The sequence below is a fragment of the Cervus canadensis genome, chromosome X (genome assembly GCF_019320065.1).
Source record: "Cervus canadensis isolate Bull #8, Minnesota chromosome X, ASM1932006v1, whole genome shotgun sequence".
NCBI classification, from domain to species: Eukaryota; Metazoa; Chordata; class Mammalia; order Artiodactyla; family Cervidae; genus Cervus; species Cervus canadensis.
In genome coordinates this window covers 138,508,001-138,533,686 of record NC_057419.1, presented here as the reverse complement: position 1 = coordinate 138,533,686, position 25,686 = coordinate 138,508,001, and the positions used below count along the sequence as shown (strand labels likewise).

The 25,686-nt window shown below is 47.4% G+C and overlaps 1 protein-coding gene across 6 annotated transcripts in view; it reads left to right on the top strand.

Moving 5' to 3' along the window:
* The window catches only part of FRMPD3 (FERM and PDZ domain containing 3), a 144,230-nt gene that overhangs the window by 75,487 nt on the left and 43,057 nt on the right, over positions 1–25,686 (top strand). For 2 of the 6 annotated variants that reach the window (XM_043459472.1, XM_043459471.1), the window contains exon 2: positions 21,571–21,675. Coding sequence is in view for 1 of the 6 variants with exons in the window: in XM_043459469.1 (XP_043315404.1) it covers positions 4,281–4,428; positions 7,957–8,059; positions 11,462–11,507; positions 21,571–21,675 (402 nt within the window). In the remaining 5 variants the exon portion in view is untranslated. Of the gene's footprint in view, positions 1–4,273; positions 4,429–7,956; positions 8,060–11,461; positions 11,508–21,570; positions 21,676–22,586; positions 22,658–25,686 lie in introns of those variants that run through there. The other 4 variants (XM_043459469.1, XM_043459474.1, XM_043459473.1 and 1 more) reach the window with 4 other exon arrangements.

The window sequence follows — 25,686 nt, the reverse complement described above, 5'->3', positions numbered from 1 at the left end:
CACCCCAAATGATGCCACTGGTAAGATCACCACCTCTACATCTACATGATACATTTAATCTTCTAAAGTGTTGCTGTAACTATGATCTCATTTCCTTCTCCCAATGACGCTGAGTGAATGGGATCCAAGACAGATGAATTAACATGAGGACCAGCCTGTCAGACTTGGCCAGGATGTGGAGAGCTGCTGGCTGCAGGGTTAGGCCAATCCTGCGATGGAAACTAAATAGCCAGAAGGTCCAGGACCTTGAGTGGGTATAGATGGGGGTGCTGGGATTGTGGGCCCTGTCCAAGAAATCTGGGCACAGCTGAGTCCCTCATTGGCCTCCACCTTGGAGTCTGAGCTGGAGGAGGAGCAGAGACCTAGTCTGTTTAGCGACTGGGAGGTGATAATGGATGTGAAAGGACCTTTTTGTTGGATGAGATAATGGGTTTAAGAATAAAAAAGAAATAAGCACTTGGCTATAAAGTGTTGTTATCATTAGGCAGAAGAGAAAAGGCTAGATCTTTACCCAGGTCACTGACCAGAGAGGGCAAGCCTGGTGCAGGCTGAAGGGATATACCTTTGGGGACCTTGGGTAGGAACAGGACAGATCGAAGGCACTGTGTGGTTTGAAGAACAAAATAGCCGATCCCAGGAACAAAGCTGGGCGGAGGGCGGGGAGAGAGGACCATAAGCTGTGGCTGCTTCATAATTTTGTTCAGAGTTGCCCGGTTTGATGAGACCAGAAGTCAAACATCTTTCAAAGTCAAAGTGCGTATTTCCTCCAGGAGGGCAATCACGTGGCCCGTGGACAACTGAGCTGCTGTCATCCATCACCACTGGCCTTCAATGTCACTCCCAAGTCTTTATGCACTGAGCAAATTTCGGAGGGACTGACTGAGCCTCAGACACTGAAAGATGCCAACCCCAGGAGGGTGGGGACAGCTGCCATTTGCACTGCAAAATGGCGTTCCAGTATGTTAAAGGAGGGGTTTCTTCTCTGACCACAGATGCTGGGAAGGCCCAAGCAGTGCGAAAAAAGGACTCCTTGTAGAATTGGGGGAGAATCTAGTGGTTGGTACTGTGGTAATGGTAAAAAATTTGCCTGTCAGTGCAGGAGACACAGGTGTGATCCCTGGTTAGGGACGATCCCCTGGAGAAGGAAATGGCAACCCACTTCAGTATTCTTGACTGGAGAATTCCATGGACAGAGGAGCCTGGCAGGCTACAGTCCATGGGGTTGCCCATGGACACCCATGGGGGCACAACTGAGCACAAAGAAGAAGAACTAATTAGGGACAGGTAGTCCAGCTCTGTCAGAGACAATCCAGGGATGAAGTGCTCCAGTCACACCTGGAGACATGCCTGTGGCTGTGGGAGAAATAGCTGGGTCCCCTGTGAAAAGATAGGGGCCACCCATGGACAGAGCTTAGCGTCTTGTCTCTCTTCCCATCAGTGCCATTTTCTGACTACCCAGCATAGGTCCTACTTCCTCCAGGGAGCCCTTCAGTCCTCCACTCCCTTCTATGAACATACTATTGGGACCTTAATTATGAACTTCATATACTATTCTTATGGGCTCCCTGATAGCTCAGTGGTAAAGAATCTGTCTGCAATGCAGAAGACCTGGGTTTGATCCCTGGGTTGGGATGATCCCCTGGAAAAGGAAATGGCAACCCACTTCAGTATTCTTGCCTGGAGAATGCTATGGACAGAGGAGCCTGGCGGGCCACAGTCCTTGGCATTGCAAGGAATCGGGACACGACTGAGCAACTAACACTTTGACTTTTCTTACTATTCTCAGTTACCACTCTCATTCTCCTGTTCAGTGTACACTTGTCTGTTCCCTCTCCCCCAACCCCAGACTGGAAGATCTTTGAAGGCAGAGATCTGTAACTTCTTGTGCCCCCTCCCCAAATCTCCAACTGTGTGAGTAGGCACTCAATAAATACTTGTTGATGGATTAACGTAGTCCAAACGGTAAAGCAGAACACTTGGGTCACAAAAGGCTCTTAGCTTGTTGGTTCCCCTGGCATCAGGAGTATCTCTTTTCATGAGTATTGGTGGTACTTCAAGGTCCAGTGGAGACTGGAGTGTCCCTAGCTTCAGAAAAATAAAAAGGCAGCAAAAGGGAGGCTGCAGTGACCGGGGGGCCCTGAGCACAGGACAGGGTATTGAGCGCTGTCATGCGTGTGTGGGTCTTCCTTGTGGTGTCCCTGCTTCCCACGCCACAGCCTGTGTAGCCCGACAGGCTCTCATTGTCCAGGGTGCCCTGGCTGGAGCCCATGGCAGAAATGAGCTGGTGTCACCCCAAGCAGAGGCCCTTTTAGGGCCAGTGAGCTGAGATCAGGAAACAGGAGGCCAAGGGCTCATTTGGGAAGCAGCCCCCATGGTGAGGCACAATGGCAGCCGTGAGAAGATCCTTTATGGCTCCCTTCAAGCCTTCAAGTGCCTGCCTGCCCCCAGGAGCAGAAATGAGAGAGGGGCCAGCCTGAGGCCACCCTAGCTGAGCCCTTGTCCTGGAAGGGTGCCTCTCCAGAACACCAACTAGCCATATTCCAGCTCCCAACTAACTTTCTGTCAAAGAGTGACCATTTGTCTTACCCAGTGTGAAACGGAAGGAACCAGTTCCTGAACTCATCTTCAGGAGCCTTGACCTCGCCCTGGCAGCCCCTTCCACCTCCCTAAGGGACACCAGACAGAGCCCAAGCCAGCTTGGGTGCAGCCATAGTTGATGTGGTCAGATTCCAATCAGCCACGGTCCATCTTTCTTCTTGAGTTCTTCTATGAGAGAGATAAGTCTGAGACTATGAATTTCTCTTTTACACAATTACTCTAAATCTTCCCACCCTCCCCCCATCAATAGTCCTAAAAGCTCCTCTCTAATTAGCAAATCTGTGTCCTGATAAACAACCTAATTGTTTACAACCGTTTGCTCCTGAGGAATTTGGAATTCTTAGTTAGTCAACAATCACTCTCCTAGTGTCAGAACCTCCCACTTCTTTTCCAAATCTTGCACTAGTTTGATTAATTAGCTCCTGGCCCTCTGTATCTTGTTCAGAAGGGCCCTGCCTGGAACCTTAGTTTTTCGGAAACACATACCAAGACTAGGAAACTCAACCTCATTTATTAGGCCAGAAAGCCTCTTGGCTCTGGTCCCCTCTTTTCCACCTCCACCTGCCCTATCCTGCCTCCCAGTCATTCATTTCCCTTTTCACCTCTTTTCTGCCCCTGAACCAAGTGCCTTCACACAGCCCAGGGTCCCCACGCCTTCACTCCTTAGGGCTCTTCATTCAAATACTGAGCTCAGACCCATCCTTGCCTGCAATATGCTTCACCCTGGCCCTTGATATTAACCCTTTATAAAGTCCTGGTGTAATTCTGAAGCTTCATTAAGATCTGTTATGGGCATTGGAGCACCATCTATAATCTCTCCCAAGTATCAGGGCAGCGATTTCTCTTCTCCCAGCTCACCTGGGTTCAGGTCTGCTGACAGCCTCCAGCGATGGTTCTTCCCACTTGCCCTTAGCAGCTGTTCTCCAGCTGTCCCATTAACTGAGATAAGTTGGCATTGGGACTCCCCTGGTGGTCCAGTGGTTAAGAATCTGCATTTCTGCTGCAGTGGACACAGGTTTGATCCCTGGTTGGGGAACTAAGATCCCACATGCCGTGTGGTGTGGCCAAAAAACAACAAACAGAAGTTAGCATTATGCACAGTTGTATAAGGGACTGGTCCTCCATGTGAGTCTGTTTGTTTTCATACAGCATCTCAATATTTTCTTTTTATATATGACCTAAGGGATATTAAAATTTTAAATTACACAAGGACTTCATGAAGGTGCTCCACACTCTAAAATGACTTCACATTCCTTCCCCACGGCCTTGCCTGTTTTGCAGTCCCTTCCCTCAAGGTTTTGGTTTCTCTCAGGGAGTTAATAGCCAATTCCATGGGTGATACCAGTTAATCTTCCAACAACACATTTGCCTTTAGGCTCCTTCTGAGTCCCAGTATCTTGAGGAAAGGACGGACTCTAATGTCAGGCTCCATGGCACCCATGTCCTCTGTTGGCCCTGGCCCTATAGACAAATGGCTTCTCCTTTCTAGACTCTTCTTTCTCCAGTGTGAAATACGCATCGGTCATCCCTTCTGCTGGTGCCAGAGGATGTAGGAAGCAATGTGCGTGAACTCTCAGCTGCCATGGCCAGCACCCTTATCGGCATCCCTTCCAGCTGCTTTGAGGCTTAGCTGCCTTTGCATCTTCTTTTGCTCCCATCTTCCCCTCCCCCTCAGTCATGTGATGCAGGAAGAGAACGCAAATGATATGGAATGTGAGCAGCTGCCGGCAGAGACGCTGCGACAAGTGACCATTCACCGGGACCCTATATATGGCTTTGGCTTCGTGGCTGGCAGTGAGAGGCCTGTGGTGGTGCGATCTGTGAGGCCAGGTAGGTGTCACTCAGAGTGTCCCCCTGGCCCTGGCTCCCACCCCCCCCAAACACCCACACATCGTCCCAGAGAAAAGAGCACCCAAGTATACTGAGTTGCCAAGGAATTCATGAAGAGTGGGTGAAGACTTGCCAGCCAATAACTGTGTGAGGGAGCTGGTTTTTAAAGATTTATCTACACACAACACTGAGGCTGCAGTTGATAATTTAGTAGGGTCTGGATCTTAACAAAACTTGCCTTTTCATAGAACCTTCACAGAAGAGCCATATTGCCTTGAGTGAGACATACCGATCTGATTCAATTCAACAAGTATGTATTGACTGCCTACTCTAAGCAAGGTTATAGGGAAATACAAGACAGAGTTCCTGCCCCCAAGAATCTAATCATCAGGCTGTGGAGACTAGTACACGCTCACCAAATAGGTCATCCAGTGAAGGCTGGAGTCAGGATATAGACCATAGGTGGCAGAGAAGGGGAGAGGAAGTGAAATCTCTGAGGCCACAGGGGCAATACAATACCTACCACTGATGAAGCCCCCTAGAGTGTACAAATTTACATCATCTTGTTCAGTGCTTGCAGCTGTGTCCACAAGGTAAGTAATACCATTCCCATTTTACAGATGAGAAAACTGAGGCAGAGAGGAAGAGAAATGGCATGTCCAGGGTCACCCCACTAGGAAGTAGCAGAGCTAGGATTTGCATCTGTGCCTGTGTGATGCCACTGAGGGGGGGCGGGAAGCAGGGCTTGAATGGGACCATGCAGGGTGGACCAAGTGCAAGCCCACCAGAACTGTGAAAGCCTGCTGTTATGAATGAAATGGGAAAGGGCCTGAGCACTGTTTTATTCCAAATCTTGCTAGGCATTGACAAGAAAAGACAGACGGAAAGGAGCTCTATTCCTGAATTGCTGGGCCTGAGGCTTTAGATGTTTACAACAGTTTCTTGCTCAGTCAAGAGGAGCAGCCGGAGTACAAACTGGTCTAGCAGAAAGTTGATGAATTTTGCAATCCTCCAAGGAAAAGAAAAAGATTTTTGTAAGCTTGCTCTTCAACTGGAGGGCATAAAGTAAAAAAAAAAAAACAATTCAGTACAGGAGTTTGTGGCTGACCTAAGGCTCCCGAGGTAGTCATACAGTTTGGCAAAAGGTTTTTGAGTCTCTGATCCAAAATCAAATTTATCCTGGGAAAGAGGGACCAGATAAAACTTAGTAACAGATCACCAGGAGACCCTGGTTTAACTTCAGAGGAGACAGATTTCACAGGGTTGCTGCAGGTGGTCTGAGAATAAAGAAGAAGGGGTTGGAGGAGTGGAGAGAAGAAAAGCCACAAGGGAGACCACAGGAGGCCATGGGGCCAGCAGGCTGATCTCAGACCTGCCTCCAGCCCAGGTGCTCCCCCATCCAATGCAGAGAACTTGATTTTCAGACTGCAAGAAAAGATAAGATGCATCCTATAGAGGAACAGTTAAGGCTGAACAAGCCAACAAACCATTCCATGACAATAGTAAGTAGACTGAGCCATCAGAGAGCCAAGGCCTGTGATGGAGACCAAGTTCCATGAGGACCTCCTCCATTGAAAGAAAGGAAGGAGGGATGAATGGATGGACAGGAGAAAGGAAAGAAGGGAGGGAGGGAATAGGTAGAATGGCCTGTACCTAAGAGGTTGGCATATTTGGCAGAAGTAGATAGGAGGAATGCCTTTCCTGGTGGCTCAGTGGTAAAGAATCTACCTGGCTCATCGGGTAAAGAACCCGCCTGCAATGCAGGAAACACAGGAGACATGGGTTCAATCCCTGATTGGGGAATATCCCCTAGAGGAGGAAATGGCTACCCACTCCAGTATTTTTGCCTAGAGAATCCCATGCACAGAGGAGCCTGGCGGACTACAGTCCATGGGGTTGCACAGAGTGGGACATGACTGAAGCAATGAAACAACATCAAATAGGAGGAATGAAATGAGTGGAAGGAACTGTCTCTTGGAAGACATAATAAATACCATTTATTGAATTCTTACCAACATCAATCAACTGTTTCAAGTGCTCTACATCCATCATCCCATTTATCCTCCCAACATTCTTCTACTGTTATTTTCCCATTTCTTAGATGAGGAAAGAGAGATTCAAAGAGATGAAATGTCTCATCCAAGGTCCCACAGCCATTGAGTTGTAGATTTGAGTTGAGCGTCCAAGCCTGACTTGCTGCAAAGAGTGGGCTCTTTACCACCAGGCTTCCTGTTTCTGATATCCCTGTGCTGTCAGGAGAGTGGGTTGAGGGCCTTTGCAGTTGGAGTGGGGAATCCTGCTCGCTGAGCATACAGGCCTCACCCTCAGCACACAGGCCCCACTCTCCAGAGCCACAGAGTGATGCTCAACTGACATGGTGACCTGGTTGTTGTTCATGTTTGTCATATTTACACAGCGCACTTTTTTTGCAGAGAGAGGAACAACTGGGATCTGACCCTTTCAAGTGGATCCCAACAAGCATCCAGGCTGGGTTGAGAGTGAGACATGTCCTTAAACATGTCCTTAGACGTGTCCTATTTTGGGTTTGAGTTAAGCTGAGTCCTACTTGTCATTCTCCTTAAATCTCTAAAATCCTTTTCTCCAAGGAGATCTTTGCTAAGCACCAGAGGCAACACAGCCTAGGGCGCCCCTCCAACCCACCCTTTACCCCCATCAGGAAGGTAGGGCCCTCAGGCAGGTCTGCTTTCTAAACCTCAGCAGTAGACGTGAGAAGGAGAGAAAGCAAATTTCCAACTGCCAGTGATTTAGGGTCTGTGCCTTGTTCCTCTCATTTCTGAGACAGCAGCATGTCTCTTAAGTGAAAGAAAATAAATGTCTTTATGGCTTCCCTGGTGGCTCAGATGGTAAAGAGTTTGCCTGCAATCCAGGAGACCTGGGTTAGATCCCTGGCTTGAGAAGATCCCCTGGAGAAGGGAATGGCTACCCACTCCAGTATTCTTGCCTGGAGAATTCCATGGACAGAGAAGCCTGGTGGACAGGCTACTGGAGTTGCAAAGAGTTGGAAATTAACACTTTCACTTTAGGTCCTTTAGTGCATCCCCCTGTCTCCAGGGAAGTGAATGCCGACATCCCTCCAGACCAGTGAGTATGAATTATGTTCAAGTAAGAAGATTCCTCACCCACTCCTGTCACCTGTAACCCCTCCAATAGTCTGGAAGCCATGTCTTGTGCCCAAGCAGATCCCTCCTGGTGAAACCGAAGTTTGTGCTCCTCACTAGGTCCGAGCCGGGAATCACTGGTGAACCTCGCTTGAGCACCAGGCCTTTGCTACCACACCACTCCCAGCCTAAGCAGGGCCATTCCATTCTCTTTCTCCAGCCCTCTGCCCTCCATTTGCTACAGGCAACAGCAGCCCAGGGCTCGAAGAGTAGCCCTGTCAGTGGCACCACTTGGCCTGCATCTCCTGCAGGCCTCAGTGCCTACAGCCGCTCCCTCAGGCACTGGCGACTCCCTCCCACCCAGGCCTGTGCTTTCCCAGCCCTCATACCTCTCTCCTCTCCTCCACAGGAGGCCCCTCTGAGGACAAGCTCCTGGCTGGTGACCAGATTGTGGCTATTAATGAGGAGGACGTGAGTGAAGCCCCCAGGGAGAGGTTCATAGAACTCATCAGGTAATAGGAGCCTCTTGGGCCTTGCGAGAGCTGAGCACAGCTATCCCCATCCCACCAATAGCGTAACTATGGCTGCCACAGCCCTCCCTGGCTAAGAGAGAGGGGTCCTCCCAGGGAGAGCAACCCAAGCCAGGGCTCCTGGGTACCCAGAACTTCCAGGGCCTGAGGGCCCTCACACACTCTGGCTTAACCTCATTCAGTGATGTGAAGAAACACAAAGAACAGGCCCCTGGCAGAGTTCACCTCACCTCCCTTCACCCAACAACTCCCCTCACCCAAGCCCTTTGGTTTTCAACTTAACTGTGCAGTGACTACTGCGAACAAGTGAGTGACCAATGACATAGACCGAGTGAGTAAAGAATGAGAAGCAAAAAAAAAAAAAAACCAATGAGAAGCAAACAAGCCGTTCAAACAACATTCTGAGATAAGCACAATGTGAGCAAGACATTGTTTCTCACCTACCACTCTCTTCCCGCCCCCCCCCCAAAAAAAAACCACAAGGAGAGTAAAATCCAAATGCCTGGCCAGTGGGTTGAGGCATGGAACCTGCCATGTTGGATTTTGCTCACAGTGTGTGTGACCCCTTAGTGTCCTCCCCAGATGGGGGCAGGTCAGAGAGAGAAAGGAATGTGAGGAGGACCACCACTGTCCATGGAGTCATCACACTGACTTTTACCCTCCCTTACTTCTGTATATGGGGCTTCCCTTGTGGCTTAGTAGTAAAGAACCCACCTGCCAAAGCAGAAGACGCAGGTTTGATCCCTGGGTGGGGACGATCCCCTAGAGGAGGGCATGGCAACCCACTCTAGTATTCTTGCCTGAAGAATCCCATGGACAGAGGAGCCTGGCAGGCTACAGTCCACAGGGTCTCAGAGTTGGACGCAACTGAGCAACTAAACAACAACAACCTCTGTATATACCATACCACCACATATCACACACTACATACCTCTTCCCCCCACACACCATGCCACCACACACCACATAAACACACACATCCCCATGCATACCATACACACATAAACACAAAACACGACACCACACACCACACACACACACACCATGCACTAAAAACATGCCCATACCCACAGGTACCACATGCTCACACACACACACCTGTGCCATAGATACTCCCCCACCCCACACACGTATCACATGAACACACACGTACCACCCCATGCCCCGTTGCATAGACACTTTGACAAGGAGTGAGACAATAGAAGTGAGAGAAAGGAATTAGATTCTTTCAGCTCTAAATTCCAGGGGATAACCTTAGTTTGGGGGACCTCAGCTATCTATCCTCACATGCTCACTCTCTTTTTCTCTCTCTCTCTCCCTGGCGTAGTCTGCTCCATCTCCTTCAACCCTTCTCCATTTGGAGTGTTTCCATCCCACTCATCTTTCTTGTTCTCCCAAAGCCCACCTGCCTCCAGAGCCCCTCCCTCCCCTTCAAAGGCAGAGGAGTGATGCCCCCTTGCTACCTCTGGAGGGGTTTGCACTGCCCCTTCCTGAAGTCCAGAGCAGGTCTTCCTCCACAGGCTCCCCCTCCAGCCCAATATCCTGGTATGTGTCTGGTCCCTAATGACCCTTAGTTTGGCCCTTCTCCAAGTTCAGTTTGTCCATTGCATTCCCCCACTCTGCACCCTTCATGGTCCACCATCACATCACCATGGGGTGAATTCTTTCAACCCCATTAGGGCATGTTGGAGGGTTCTTTCAGGCTGACCCCTCAGAAGTCTTTGCTTTGCTTCTTGTGGATATCTTTGTACCCCATACCAAGGTAGTCCAATCTTGTGAGACTGCTCAGAGCACCTTCTGGGTCAAGTCAGAGCTCACACATTTGATAATCTCTAGGACTAGTAGATCATTCATTCATTCAGTGAATATTTATTATATTGAGTGTCTCCTGCACATCAGTTGTTGTTCTAGGCACTGAATATACAGCAGTGAATAAGACAGACAAAAATCCTTGCCCGTTGGAGTTTACATTCTAGTGGAAGAAGACACATCATAAGAAGTAAACATGATAAATAAGTATTGCACAGTATATTAGAAGGTGATGAATGTTATTGAAGAATAGAAAGGGGGTCAGGATAAAGATCAGGAATGCTGGGGACAGGGGTGCAGAGTGCAACTTTAAATAGCATGGCCAGTGTTGGCCTCAATGAGGAGGTGACATTTGAAGAAAGACTTGAAGGAAATGAGGATATCAGAGAAGGCAAGAAGAACCCAGTGTAGAGGCCCTGAGGCAGGAGTGTGTGTGATGTGTTTGGGGAATGTGGGAGAAGCCCACATGTGGAGTGGGGTAAGGGGGGGCGGAATTGTAGCTACTGCAAGGACTTTAGCTTTGTTCTACATGATATGCGGAGACATGGCAGGGGCTGGAGCACAGGAGTCACATAATTCAATCTATACTAGTTTCCTGCGCTGGTCAAGAGACAGGACTTTTCAGGTGTTTTCCTTGGAACACAGCTCCTTCCTTACTCCAGGAGCTTTCCAGACCCAGGAGCTGACAACATCCCTGGAATCTGCCTCATTGAATATGGTACCAGTCCAAGTCCTCGAGCAGGGGCCCTGGGCCTTTCTTGAATACCCAGAATCAAGGGTGTCTTGTCTCTGCTTCCTGAACATCTTTGTTCCCAGAAACATTTGAAAAAAGACCAGCAAAGAGAGGGGAAGCTCCTTCAAGGCTAACTCTTTCCATTTCTTTTAGTTCTTTTAAGGGATGATATATTCCTGGGAGAGAATTTTCATACCTCACAGCTTGTTGGATCATTGGCATAATTCTTGTCTGAAGAGTTTCAAATTCTTCATCCTTTTGAATGTTTGCTATCTGGAGAGTCTTGTCTTCCATCTGTTGCTCTCTGGCTCTCATTTTTTCTGGTCCTTCAGTTAAAACAAATCTGCTGAGTATGAGTCATGATGACCAAATGACCTCCTTTGGGTTTTTCCTTTGAGTTTCTCCTCTTACTTAAATATCAAATTGCCAATAATCATGGTACATGGTTCCCAGGACTCTGATTGTGCTCCCTTTGAGTTCCGTAATTCAGGTCTTTCATTTTCTTTGCAAACCTTTTCGCCTATAGATAAAATTGCTCCTAGGGTTTGAGGATTTCTACAGAGAGAATGTGAGAAGGAATAGAAAAAGAAGGCCTGAAAAATGACAACCCCAGAGGTAATGATAATACCATTTTCAGATGCCTGTGTGAACCTCTATAGATGGTGGATGTCAGCTGCCACAAATGATGGGAGGCGAGGCAACCATGCAGATATTTAGATTGCCCTCTGTCCTAATCCATATACCTGAATGCAGCCCAGGGGAGAATTCTGGTGTTCCTTCTTGTGCTAGATGAATACCCAGTGCATGATACACTACTCTCCTGTTCCCTCTTCTCTCTGTAGGAGCGCTAAGGAATTCATCGTTCTTACAGTTCTGCACACTCATCAGGTGAGTGAGCCTCTTTGCCATCTGCCCTTCCTCCTGATTGAGACAAGAGTATCCCCATATTGGAAAGTGACAGTGATGGGAGAGGGAGACGGGAGAGACTAGGACCAGCATTGTTGTGAGCCAAGGATTTAGGAGTGAACTTAAAATTGTACCTTCTGAACATCTTGTCTATGCTCACATCCCAGACTTGAGGATTTTGAAGGGCTCCATAGTTCTGTGTGCTGCCTTGTGTGCTGTGCTTTCCCCCACTTAAGCTACCCCACCACTGCCCCAGTTCCAGGCATATTTTCTATCTCTTTTTTGCTGTGTCCCATCAAAATTTACCTGTCCAGTGTCCAATTCCATTAGTCCTTGCAGACTGTGGGTGCTAATCTTATTCATTTGTTCACACAGGTATATACTAAATGGCCTATGGTGTATGAGACACAACACTGTATGTGGAGGATTTACTATAAAGTTGCTGGGGAGGTACAGTTGGACAAATAGGTTCATCTTTGTCCAGGTTCAGTTACTAACTGCCTATGTGACCTTGGGGGAGTCAGTTCCCTTTTCTGAACCTGTTTCCTCATCTGTAAATTGAGGGATTTAGACTAGATCAGTGTTCCCCATGCTTGCCTGATCACAATAGTCACCAGGACTATTTATTAAAAATGAAAGTCCCCAGCCCTTCTCAAAAGTTGGAATCAAGAGGCACTGTGTCTGTTACTAGGTCACATCCTCGTAGTAATCTTTGTGGGATCTTAGTTCTCTGACCAGAGATCAAACCTGTACCCTCCACAGTGAAAGCATGGAGTCCTAACCACTGGACCACCAGGGAATCCCTGATTGTTTTTACGTTTTAGTTTGATATCATTGTAGAGTCACAGGAAGTTGCAAAGCTAATATGGTGACATCCCTGTGTATCCTTTACCCTGTTTCTCCCAGTGGTTACATGTCACATACCTAACAGTACTATATCAGAACTGAGACATTGACATTGGTACAATGATGTGTATGGTTCAGTGTTACTCTGTCACATGTGTGGGTTCATGTATCAACACAGTCAAGATACTGGAGAGTTCTATTACTGAAAGGATGCCTCATGTTGCCCTTTTATGGGGCACCTACTCCCCACCCTCAATCCGTGTCAACCACTAATCTGTTCTCCATTCCTATAATTTCATCATTTCAAGAATATTATATAAATGGAATCATAGAGTATGTAACCTTCGGGGATTGGCTTTTTTCACTCTGCACAATGCCCTTGAGATTCATCCAAGCCATTGCTTGTATTAATAGTTTGCTCCTTTTTTATTGCTGAGTAGTATTCCATGGTATGGATGTACCACTGTTTAGTCATCCACACATTGAAGAACATCTTGGTTCCTTCCAGGCTTTGGCTAGCTTGATATTAAAGCTGCTCTAAACATTCATGTACAGGGTTTTTTGTGAGCATAAGTTTTCGTCTCTCTAGGACAAGTGCCCAAAAGTGTGATTGTCCAGTCATATACTAAGTGTATGTTTAGTTTATTAAGAAACTGCCAGTCTGCTTTCCATGAGAGTAGACTGTGGTTCACCGCTGTATCACTAGCACCTGGAACAGCGTCTGATGTAGAATAGGTGCTCAGTATTTGTTGGAGGAATAAAGGAAACCTAAATCAAACTCAAGTGTCCAAACTTAGGTGCAGAATAAAGAGCCTAACACTCCCCCATCTCTGTCCCAACTCTCATCCCAGTGCCCCCAACACCTCTTTGTCATGGCCAGGGTGCTCTCTTCTCTTCCTTGTATATTTCTTAGTTCTCACCACCCTGTAGACTTCTATCCTTGTTGTAATCTACATCTCTTGTAACACATGGCTCTTTCCTTGAATACCTGCCTTAACACTTATGTCTTCCAAACATCTTTGCTTGACTAACCTCAAAGAGAGTTTCTAGTTCATTAATTTGTTCATCAAACATTTACTGAATGCCCACTCTTCCAGGCTGGGAATAAAGCAGTGCACAGGACAAACACGGTTCCTACCCTTGGAGAGCTTACATTCTAGTTCTTGGCCTTGTGCCCTCTAAACCCTGCTGCTCCTGCTAAGTTGCTTCAGTCATGTCTGACTCTTTGCGACCCTGTGGATTGTAGTCCACCAGGCCCCTCTGTCCATGGGGATTCTCCAGGCAAGAATACTGGAGTTGCCATTACCTTCTCCAGGGGATCTTCCTGACCCAGGGATCAAACCCGGGTCTCCTGCATTGCAGGCAGATTCTTTACCACTGAGCCACCAGAGAAGCCCCTATAAACCTTAGAACATAGGAAAGTATTGGAGCACATATACACAGAAGTTATAGTCAAAACAGTTAGCAACCTATACAAGAAGGGCCTTCCAATGAGAATGTAAGCCAGCCACAGGCGCTGGAGCAGAGTCTTGCAGGTCACCTAACTGTGCCAGGTGTTAACCCTTTTTTAGTTGATCTTTTATAAAGAGGTTCCAAGGGAGAGATCAGGTGGCACCCAAAAAGCTTAGGGCACAGACTACTTATCAGTCAGTGGGCAAAAATCCCTCAATGTTTTACAACAGGTATGGCCATCCCAGCACGTCCCGACCAAATGTCAGCCTTACATGTATAGTCAGTCCTCATTACTCACAGATTCCATATTTGCAAATTTGCCCACTTCCTAAAATTTATTTGTAACTCCAAAATCCAGACTTATAGCGCTTTCCTGGTCATTTGCTGACATCCGCAGAGCGTGAAAAATTTGAGTCTCCCAATGTACCTGTTCCCAGCTGAGGTCAGACAAAATGATGTTCTGTCTTGTTTAGTTGTCATGCAGAGTCGTCCTGAGGATGGAGATGATAGTGGGCAGTGCAGTGTAGTCCAGGAAACTCCGGCTCGGGGACAGTGGGATGGGGTTTGAATGCCAACTCTGATACCTGTTAGTGGGGTGGCTTCAGGCAAGTCACTTAACACTTCAGAACCTCATTTTCTCCTGGTGAAATAAAGAAAATCGAATCTACCAGGATGAATTGTTTTTAGAATTTAAGATTATAATCTATGTGAGACACACACACACAATCCCCCTAGGAACAATTGTTCAGTATTCATTAGTTCAGTGTTCACACAACTGTGAATAACAAAAATCAAGTGAGAGAATCTTCTCTCTTACACTGAAGTGAAAGCTCCTTGAAGACCACACCCCCCCCAACACACTTTCACTGTTATAGCTCCTGCATCACATAACAAGGAAGCACTTGATATCTCATGGGTGTATGAAGACTGCTTCTTCTCATCAAACTCTCATGTGCAGGCTTGACAGTCTCCCAGAAGACAGTCTCCTCCTGATAGGTTCATGTTGTGGCTCAAGAATCTGTAAATCCATGGCTGATTCATGTCAATGTATGGCAAAAACCACTACAATATTGTAAAGTAATTAGCCTCCAACTAATAAAAATAAATGGAAAAAAAAATAAGAGCCACAAGTAAGTAATTCTGATGCTCAGTAGAATCTGGGAAACATTGAACCGGACTATCTTTAAGGCTCCTGCCATTCATACATTGTGTGGCTGGCAATGGTCTAATACAGTGGTTCTCTACCCTGGCTATACATTAGAACTTTCTGAGAACTCTTAAACATATTGATCCTTGGGCTCTAGCCCTGACCAATTGAATTACGAGCTGAGGGGATGGAGCCCAGGTATTGATCTTTTGAAAAGGCTCCCCAAATGATTCTGATATGTAGCCAAGGTGCACAGTCTAATGTGTAGTCTCTTTCAGATGGTATTTTCTTTTTAAGAGAGTGACTCTTACCATAGCAGACCATTGGAGAGTGTTTTGAGCAGCCATAGGGATCCTTTCCCAGGGATCCTCAAACAATATTGTGTAGGTAGCCACTTATTAAGTCTATATGTATTTAAGAGTGTTCTTTAATCTTTGAGTGACCAACTATTCCCCATGATTGACTGAATATGTATTAATTTCGGTACCCTTAGACCTTGACACGTCATTTGTCCTCAATAAATATTTTAAAATAAAGTACTGACTGGTGACCTAGAACAGTCCTGGCAAAGCAAGTAGACAGTCCCTTCGAATGAAACTAGTTTTCTGGTTCTGAAAACAGCCTGTACCCAGAGAGTCTCAGTCCCCTCTGCTTGTCCAGAAAAAAGTCAAAATCACAGGAACCACTGCAGAAGAACTAGTTTTCCACAGAGCTTCTTGAGTATAGGGCCTGGCAGACAGTAGGTACTCAAGTCCTATTTGCTGAATTGATTAATTAATTCGCTACTAGCCCAGCAATCAATGATTATCTTCTCTTCTGTGCCTCCTTTGTGCTTGGTGCTAGGGGAGACACAGTAATGCAAAATGTCATCTCTTCTTTTACAACATAGTTGGAGAGATGAGTGATGGCTATGTGGATTCATAAAGGAGGACTACAGGAAATCCAGGGAGGGGAATGGCAAGGTTGGGAAAGGATTCAGGACTAAGGTAGAATTTGAGCTGAGTTTTGGAGATGGCATTTATTGAGCAAGAGGGACACCAGGGGGCCCTGACAGGTGGGGATGGTGAAGAGACAGCATGACATAGGCACAGAAATGGGAAGAAGCTGTGGGCAGAATAACTCGACTAGGTGATTGATGGGGAGTGAGGGTTATGTGTGGTTTGTGGGGGGCCTTGAAATCCAGGGAGAGGACATGTTCCCCTGTAGGCAGTCCTGAATGCAGGAAGGAAGGACCCCCAGGCCCCTTAACAGTGAGCCCCTGGAATCAGGATGGCCCTCCATAGTCCCAGGCTCCCACAATGGTTGCTATGGGAATTGCTTATAAGTAGGTTCAGGTGTCAAAGAAAATGAGGCAGCAGAAAGGGAAATCAGGAGGCTGTTAAAGCTTCAGGAACCTGAGCTCCATGTTCTTAAAATCCTTTCACAATTATCAAAGTGGGGCCCTATCGTACACTTAAAACATTCAGCTATATACCTGTCTTCAGCCAAGATACGTGAACACAACCCTGAAATCTGTACTAATAGAGTCACCAAATTTAAAAATGGTCAAAGAATCACCAGCTGCTGAATTCAGTCCTGAGGGAGAAGGCAGACTCTCTCCTCTATTGCTTATTCCACCGAGCTGCTGGCTTCATATTTACTTCAAGGGGCTTGCAATGGCCCCAGAGGTGCTTAGAAATTCTAGTCCTGTGTTTCAAGCCAAAATTCATTTTTGCCAGAAAGGGTGCCTGTTGCAAAATGAGACTTTCAGCCGCTTAGAGGAAAAATGGGGTCAGTCAAGAGCTCAGATGTCCCAGCTTTAAGGTACTCAATTAATCTATGCTTCATGGATTAGGACATTTTCAGCAATTCCTAGGCCCTACCCTCTTAGAGAGTCTGACCTTTGAAGTCTTAAATGGGCTGAGAAATCTGTGTTTGTTTTGTTTTTGGCCATGCCACTCAGCTTGTAGGATCTTAGTTCCTGACCAGAGACTGAACCTGTGCCCTGGCAAATGACAGTGTGGAGACCTAACCACTGGACTTTCAGGGAATTCCCAAAGAAATCTGTGTTTTAATAAGCATTTCCTGGTGATTCTTAGCATCAGGTAAGGTTTAGAAACAGTGAGTATGCTAATGAGTTAGTACAGGAGTCTGTGAACTTCTTCTGTAAAGGACCATAAAGTAAATACTCTAGGCTTTGTGCTTCCCCAGGGATTCAGCGATAAAAAATCTGCCTGCAATGCAGGAGACATGTCAGGAGCCGCGGGTTCAATTCCTGGGTCAGGAAGATCCCCTGGAGAAGGAAATGCCAACCCACTCCAGTATTCTTACCTGGGAAATCCTATGGATAGAGGAGCCTGACAGACTGCAGTCCATGGGATCACAAAAGAGTTGGACACAAAGGAAGTGACTTAGCACACATGCATGCAGACCATATGTGGTAGTACAGAAGTAGCCATAGGCAATGCAGAAATGAAGAGAATGGCTGGGTTCTAATAAAGCTTTATTTACAAAAAACAAGCAGTAGACAGGAGCTGGCCCACACAGGCCCATAATCTGCTGGCCTCTGAAGTGTGTTCATTACTCCTTCCAGGTACCACATTTGAATTTGGGCCAGGGCCTTCCCAATTCTTAATACTTTAGTTCAGATGGGCCACTCTAGTATAAAGAACTTCAGGCCCCATAGTTGCGCTTTGAAGATGCTTTGGGACAGGGCAACCTTTGAGAGCCGCTCATGTCACACTGCAAGGCAGGCGTCATCTGTGTCAAAGCACAAGGCTAGACATGACTCTGTGACATATAGCAGCTGGCAATGAGTGAGTCACTGTCAGTGATCGAAGCTGAAGACCGAGAATAGGATGGAGTCTTAGAAACCAACAGGCAGGGGTCAGTGAAGAATGATGCACAAACAAGCTGAAAATGGCTGTACAACAGACACTGGAAATGACTAAGATCCTTGAAAATACTGGCACTCCCACTTTCTGATTTTGCTCCTATAAATATCTGAATTTTTTGTTGTTCTATCTCTAGGACAGGATCTAATCATGGACTTTTGGTAGAGGTAGCAAAGAGGCCTTCCCACCTGCCTATAGGGTACCAGTTAGGGTTCTTTATTTGCCCAAATCCATTCACTGGAACCAAGATAGAACCAGACCATTGAACAAAAGACCAGGAATGGACTTCCAGCTTCAGTTCACTGCAGGGGATTATATAGCTAATCCAAGACTCAGAAAATCTAGGTTCTCTGTTTCGATCCACTACTCAATTATTTTGATACTTTGAATAAACCATAGCCTCTTCCCTGGGCTCTATTTCCTATATAAAAATGAAGGGTGGACTACATGGCCCATTCAGGTCTCTAGAGATGCCTCATTCCACACTGTGCATGAGGATATTCGAGGACGACAGATGATCACAGAGAAAAGACAGGATGAGTGTCGGGTGGAACAAAGAGTTCCCCTACCTTGTATCTGGCACCTCCAGTGGAAATGGGACTACTGTGGAGACGAGTCAAGCAGAGCTGCCTGAACAGAGCTACAGATCTTTCTACCTCACCCCTTCCCTTGCTCCTGCCATAGCCCACGCCCCCCCCGACCCCGCCCCCAGGATCTGAGCACCAAGCTGTGTAACACAAAGGCATTTCTGGACTCCTGTGAACAATCGATACTATAATCACTTTCTGCAACGATCTCCAGCCCTGGATTTCTTTGTGCTATATTGTCTGCTACCAACAAATTATCCCTGTGGCTCAGGATGAGAAGTCTAAGATTCCTTTAGCACAGTGGTTCCCAAACTTAGCTGTATTTTGAAATCATACCTGGGCCTATCCTCAGGAATTTGACGTCATTGATCAGGGGTGGGGACTGGGGACTGGTGCTTTGTAAAGCTCCTCCCTCCGGTGTTTCTGCCCTCTAGCCAGGACGGAGACCCACTACCTGAGGTTCGGCTGGACTCAGGTTGAACAGGTGGCTTTCTGCAATCTGCCCTCCGTGGGGAATGAGATTGTTGGCTCCAGAAGAGAACACAGCTGGGACCAGGGCCCCAGAGCTGATGAGGACGTTTGTTTCTGGTGTGTCTTTATCTTAGGGCCCTGCCCTCCTGTGGCTGATCTGGTAAATGAATCTCAACTACAATATTAATGGCAGAAAATTGCTTAATGTATTACCTTCCCACCTGGCAGGGACCCTTCAGGGCTGGGAACACAAAGGAATGCTTGATTCTAGGGCTCACAGGCTGCGTGCAAGGCTGGTAGTAGTGGTGGTTTGAAAGAGCCCCAAACCTGTTTCCTCCTTCCTTACTGGAGAGGTCGTGCTCAGAGAGGCAGCTGGGGGCTGCGTCAGGTAGGGCCTTGTGCATGCATGCATGCTAAGTCATTTCAGTCGTGTCCGACTCCAGGGGATCTTCCCGACCCAGGGATCGAACCTGTGTCTCTTATGTCTCCTGCATTGGCAGGCAGATTCTTTACCACTAGTGCCACCTGGGAAGTCCAGGCCTTCTAAGCCATGGCAAAAACTTTGGATTTTGTTCCACCGGAAGGTTTTGAACAGACAGGGTCTGACTTGCATTTTAAAAGGACGCCTCTGTCTGCTGTGTGGAAAATAGTACCAGAGGCTGGCAGCCAGAGGAGGGAGGCTAGTTTGGAGTCTCCTGCAAGAATACAGTTAAAACATGATGGAGGCTTGCGCCAGGATGGTAATAATGGTGCTATGATGACAAGCGAGTAGATTCTGGCTAGATTGTTAAGATAGCACCAAGAAGTTATGTTGATGGATCGGTTGTGGGAGGTGAGAAAAAGAAAGGAGTCAACTGGAAGACTGGAGATGCCATCTACTGAGATGAGGGAAAGGACTTCCCTGGTGGCTCAGATGGTAAAGAATCTACCTGCAATGTGGGAGACCTGGGTTCAGTCCCTGGGTCAGGGAGATCCCCTGGAGAAGGGCATGGCAACCCACTTGAATACTCTTGCCTGGAGAATTCCATGGACAGAGAGCCTGGCAGGCTACAGTCCATGGGGTCACAAAGAGTTGGACATGACTGAGCAAAACTGTTCAAAGCCTTCCGGTGGAACAAGATCCAAAGTTTTTGCCATGGCTTACAAGGCCCTGGGCTTCCCAGGTGGCACTAGAGGTAAAGAGTCTGCCTGCCAATGCAGGAGACATAAGAGATGCAAATTCGATCCCTGGGTTGGGAAGATCCCCTGGAGGAGGGCATGATAACCCATTCCAATATTCTTGCCTGAGAAGCCCATGGACAGACGAGCCTAGCAGGCTACAGTCCATAAGGTCGCACAGAGTCGAACGTGACCAGAATGACTTAGCACACACACATGGACGCACAAGACCCTACCTGACGCAGCCCCCAGCTCCCTCTCTGAGCACGACCTCTCCAGCTCTGCGCTCACTCAGCTGTGGCCACACTTGGCTTCCTGACTGTTCCCCATGCACCCCAGTCCTCCTCCCACCTCAGACACTTTCTTGTTCTTTCTGTTTGGAAGGCTCTTTCTCCATATATCCTCATGGTTGTCTCTCCCTCACTTCCTTCAGACCTCTGCTTAAATGTCACCTCCTGAAAGAGGTCTTCCCTGCCTATCTTGTCTAACACCCCCACCACTCTCACCCTCACGACTTCAATCTCTGCTGTAGTCCCTCAGTCTGCTCAATTTGTTCTCATAGCCCTTATTTGCCGCCTAAGAGGTGTTGCAGTATTTCTTGTCTGTCTGTCTGTCCCTGCTAGGATAAGCACTCCTTGAGGCCAGAGAGTTTTGTCCATCTTATTCACTGCTAGATCCTCGTCACGTAGAACAGTGTTTGGCACAGAGTGGGCCCTCCCAAAATTTGTTACACGAATGAATAAATGCCCCAGAGACATGAGGGTGCCCCTCACTAGGATTCCTGCATTTTCCCAATTCACAGTGCACCCAGGAAAGACTCAGTTTCCAGCATTTACTAACCATGCATCCTGCTGAATTTGTGGGAGATTTCAAAAACGAGAGAGCCTAGCTGATTATTTGAGTGTCTCTTACATAGAGTTGGATGAACAAAGTAGTAGAAAGCCTAGAACTAGGAAGCCAGGGCACCTGGGTAAAATCTCTAATGTCTCTTTTGTCAAATAGTGTAAAAACTGTGGATAAATCATTTTGGCATGCTAGGCCTCCTGTCTTTTGCATCTAAAATAATATTTTCTATGAACCTCCTTCCTAGGGGCAGGACATATCTTTGAAATGAATAAGATTATTTCCGTAAATCCTTTGCAATGTTCATACTCAGATGTAATAAAAACCACCATTTAGGTATATCTCACATTAAGGAAACCAAATATATAAAATTTCAGTGTACGTTATTACAAAGAATTTTTGCAAACTCCCCTAGGCCTAGAACATTAATAATGGGATTCAATTTACTCAAATTTGATTCATGCCCAGCTTACTCAGAACATACCAATCATCTAAGGAAGCACTTAGCACATTGCCTTGCACCTAGTAGGGAATCAATACTTATTTATTGGCTTATTGATCCACAAGGCAAAGGGGGGTACCCGTACTGAGACGTCTTAACTCCATGCAGCAAATGTCAGGTTTTCTCCAAGGATGGTGAACTCATGAGCCCTCTCTGTTTTTTCCAGTCCCCCAAATCTGCCTTCATCAGTGCGGCAAAGAAAGCCAAGCTGAGATCCAATCCTGTGAAGGTCCGATTTTCCGAGCAGGTGGCAGTTGGAGAAACAGATGCAGTAAGTGAGCTTTCGCCTCCTCCCCTCAGCCCTTGGCCAGAGTCAGCCAGGCCGTCAAAGTATCCCTCTGGGCCAGTTGCTCATCTGCCGCTCCTCAAAGTGGACAACATTATGAAGGGATTGGAGGGGGGACCTTGGGGCTCTCGGTGGGGAGTGAGTGAGGGGTGTGTGGCATCCAGAGAAGTCCTGGGCATCGTGGGGAGAAGGAATATATATCAATTCACTCAGAATCCTCATGGTACTTCAAGAAATTTCCATCTCTAGCACAGTACTCAGAACAAGTGCTCCATAAACATCATTTGGCTACTTGATAGAAACAGGAAGGAAGTAGTGGTTTTCTGAAGATGCAGCGAAATTGAGCCCTTGGCATGTTGAAGTGATCCTGCAACTCCAGGTCTAAACTGGAGAAGACTGGGCAGTGAAGGGCGAAGCAGACTAGGGGAAATGATATAGACTCTCATTAAGTCACAGAACTTTTATTAATATTAGATGCCTGCTGTGTTCCCAGCACTACAAGGGATACAAAATAGATACCTGTTCCCTGCCTCTGGATTCCTCTCAGTGATGTTGGGAGGACAGGTGACTCAGATTGAGACAGTATAGAATCCACCACTGGGTGGTAGGGCTTTGAGGAGCAGGTGATGTTTGACCACCCATGCCATGCAGCAGCCAGTCTGGAGGGGTCATGGCCAGCCCACTGTCTTTCTCACTGCCTTGTGGGGTTAACATGAACTGAGCTGTCTGCTTCAGATAAGCAAATGAGAAGAGGTGGGTGGAACACATAAAGGTGTGTATTAGGCGGCCATGGATGATAACTCCAAGTCCTCTAGGAGTCGGCAGAAGTTGCTGATATCCCTGGGGGTGGGTGGGAGGAGGCCAGCAGAGCTAACAGGTGCTGTGTGCTTTCACAGGCTGTCATGGACTGGGCTCTCGGGAGGCCCATGGCATTTCTGTAGTGAAGCACAGCTGCAGCTGAGACAAGGTAGGAGGCCCAGCCTGAGTGGAGAATCAGTGGGGCACCAGCACCCCTCTAGTTCTTTGAGGCAGAGCCACCCAGAGGATGGGATGGATAGAGGTCAGAGATGTCTTACCACTCAATTTCCCTGACCCTTATCCCCAAACTCTGCCAAGGCCCTCCTCCCTCCTCATTTAAGGAAGACTGTGAAGCCCAAGGGACAACTGGGCCCAACTGGCTAACCCATCTGAATAATTGGTGCCTGGGCTCCATGTCAGTCTCAGCAAAAAAGGTTGAGGAGAAGCAGGGGCCACAGAGAGGAAAGGGAGCTGTGTGGAGTCCTTGTGCGTCAGCTGAGGTACAAGTCACTAAGGGTACATTTGTGTCCTGAACCCTGAACACCCAAAGGAAATGAGACCGAATTTGGAGAGTCTAGGTGGCGCTAGTGATAAAGAACCCACCTGCCAATGCCGGAGACATAAGAGAGGTGGTTTGATCCCTGGGTCAGGAAGATCTCCTGGAGGATAGGGCATGGCTACACACTCCAATTTTCTTGCCTGGAGAATCCCATGGACAGAGGAGCCTGGCGGGCTACAGTCCATAGGGTCGCAAAGAATCAGACAGGACTGAAGAGACTTAGCACACACGATAGACAGGTGCAGCTTCTCCCATCTCAGTGAAGTGAAAGTTGCTCAGTCATGTCTAACTCTTTGCGACCCTATGGACTATACAGTCCATGGAATTCTCCAGGCCAGAATTCTAGAGTGGGTAGCCTTTCCCTTCTCCAAGGGCTCTTCCCAACCCAGGGATTGAAGCCAGGTCTCCCACATTGCAGGTGGATTCTTTATCATCTGAGCCACAAGGGAAGCCCAAGAATACTGGAGTGGGTAGCCTATCCCTTCTCCAGCGGATCTTCCCAACCCAGGAATCGAACTGGGGTCTCCTGCGTTGCAGGCAGATTCTTTACCAACTGAGCTATCAACATCACAGAAAAACCCACCAAGGCCTGGTCACCCAGTGAAGAATCCTATCCCTCCTCCCCCTTCCATTCTTTCCCCCCTTTTTCCTCCCCTTTATTCCTCTCCCTTGTGTTCTCCCCTCCACCATGACTCACCTCTCCATATGTCACATCTAGCCACAGGCAGAAGCAAGCCCCAACTCCAGACCAATCTAGACATAAATGCCCCAGAGTGGCTAGAACCCACCCCAGGTTACTCTGTTGCTCCTGGTCAGGTAAACCAGGGGTGGTGGGAGGCTCTTGTTTGGGAGAGCCTAGACATCAACCTTCCCACCCTAGCTGTGCTCAGGAAATGACCCGATGTCACAACACCCCCCTCCACCACCGCTGCCACCAGCGTGGACCATAGCAGCCTCCCCATTGTTTAGGTCCTTTAGCAGGGTGTCCAGGCCCAGGTGATTCCAGAATCCCTTTCTCTTGGTGTTCCAGACTTTATTAAGCAACAAGAGCAAAAATAAATCCTGTGGGCGTTCCTTGCCAACTCTATTTTTAAGCAAAATCAATTAAGTAATTATCTGAGTCCAACCAGTGTGCTAAATAAAACCTGCCACCACGAGCGTCATCATCCTGGGAATCTGGGGCCTCTGGGCTTGGTGGGAGCGAAGCATCTTGGGATCAGGGAGAGAACCAGGAAGTCACTTTTCAAACTTTAGATCTCATCACTCCCCACTGTGGCTTAACTCCATCAGGAAATGACCTGATGTCACAACAGCACCACCCCCTCCTCCTACCACACCCTGACCCAAGAGGACTTGCTTTATGTTTTTGTACTTGTCCATGACAGTCACCAGATCTGGACTGTTCTTGTCTGGCCTCTCTGATGGTCCACGCCTGCCATCTCCTTTACAATCAAAATCCAATTCACCTCATCTAGGAGACCTTAACTTATACCTTTTGGTTTGTTTTGGTTTTATTGTTCTCTAGTGGATCATGTGTGTGTGCCACATCACTGTAAGAGTGTAAGTCTTGGAGTTCCCTGGTGATTTAGTGGTTAAGAATCCACTTGCCGGTGCAGGGGTCACAGGTTCAATCCCTGGTCAGGGAAGATCCTACATCCCACGGAGCAACTAAGCCATGCACCACTACTGCTGAGCCCATGCTCTGCAACAAGAGAAGCCACCACAACTAGAGAGTAGCCCCTGCTCACCAGCAACTAGAGAAAGGCTGCTTGCAGCAACAAAAATCCAGCACAGCCATAACTAAATAATTTTTTTAAAAAAGAGTATAAGGCTAGACCCTGGTCCTCTGCTTTTGCTGTACCCCCACGAGGCTTAGTATAGTGCTGAGTGTATAGCAGAGGCTCAGAGAATTCAGGACACTGCACGTCTGAGGCAGCTTTTCAGGTCCTCTAGAACTGATGATGTTGGCCCAAGGAAATGGTTGAATTCCATAATGAGTCTAATCAAGTAAGCACATATTAAGCACCTCCTGCTCATATGTTCAGCAGCCATTTATTGAGCACCATCTGTGTGCTGGGAACTCTGCTCAATGTCGGGGCCACAAAGATTGAGTAGGACATAGTCACACTGCTGAGTTAACTGTTTGGTTACAAAAGACACACATTCTTCAAAAAGAGCACTGGGACTTCCCTGGCAGTCTAGTGGTTAAGACTCCATGCTGCCAGTGCAGGGGATGTGGTTTCCCTTAGTCAGGGAACTAAGATCCCACATGCCACACAGTGTGGCCAAAAGATAAATAAATTATTTTTTAAAATGAATGCATAAGGAAATACTTAAATATTTAAGAGCACTTAGAGAGGTGTGTGAAGGACAAGGAGGTCTGGCATGCTGTAGTCCATGGGGTGGCAAAGAGTTGGACATGACTTAGCGACTGAACAACAACAACTGATAGGTGTGTATAAGTTGCTAAAGGATCAATGTGGGAACACCAGGTTCAAGTACCTGATGATATTAAACAGGCTTTACAGAATTCATATTTAAGCTGGGTTTTGAAGGATGAGTAGGAGTTTTCGAGGTATCAAAAGGAGGAGGCAGAGGGAGCAGTCTTTATTTAATAAAGGTTTATCAATACCCTAACA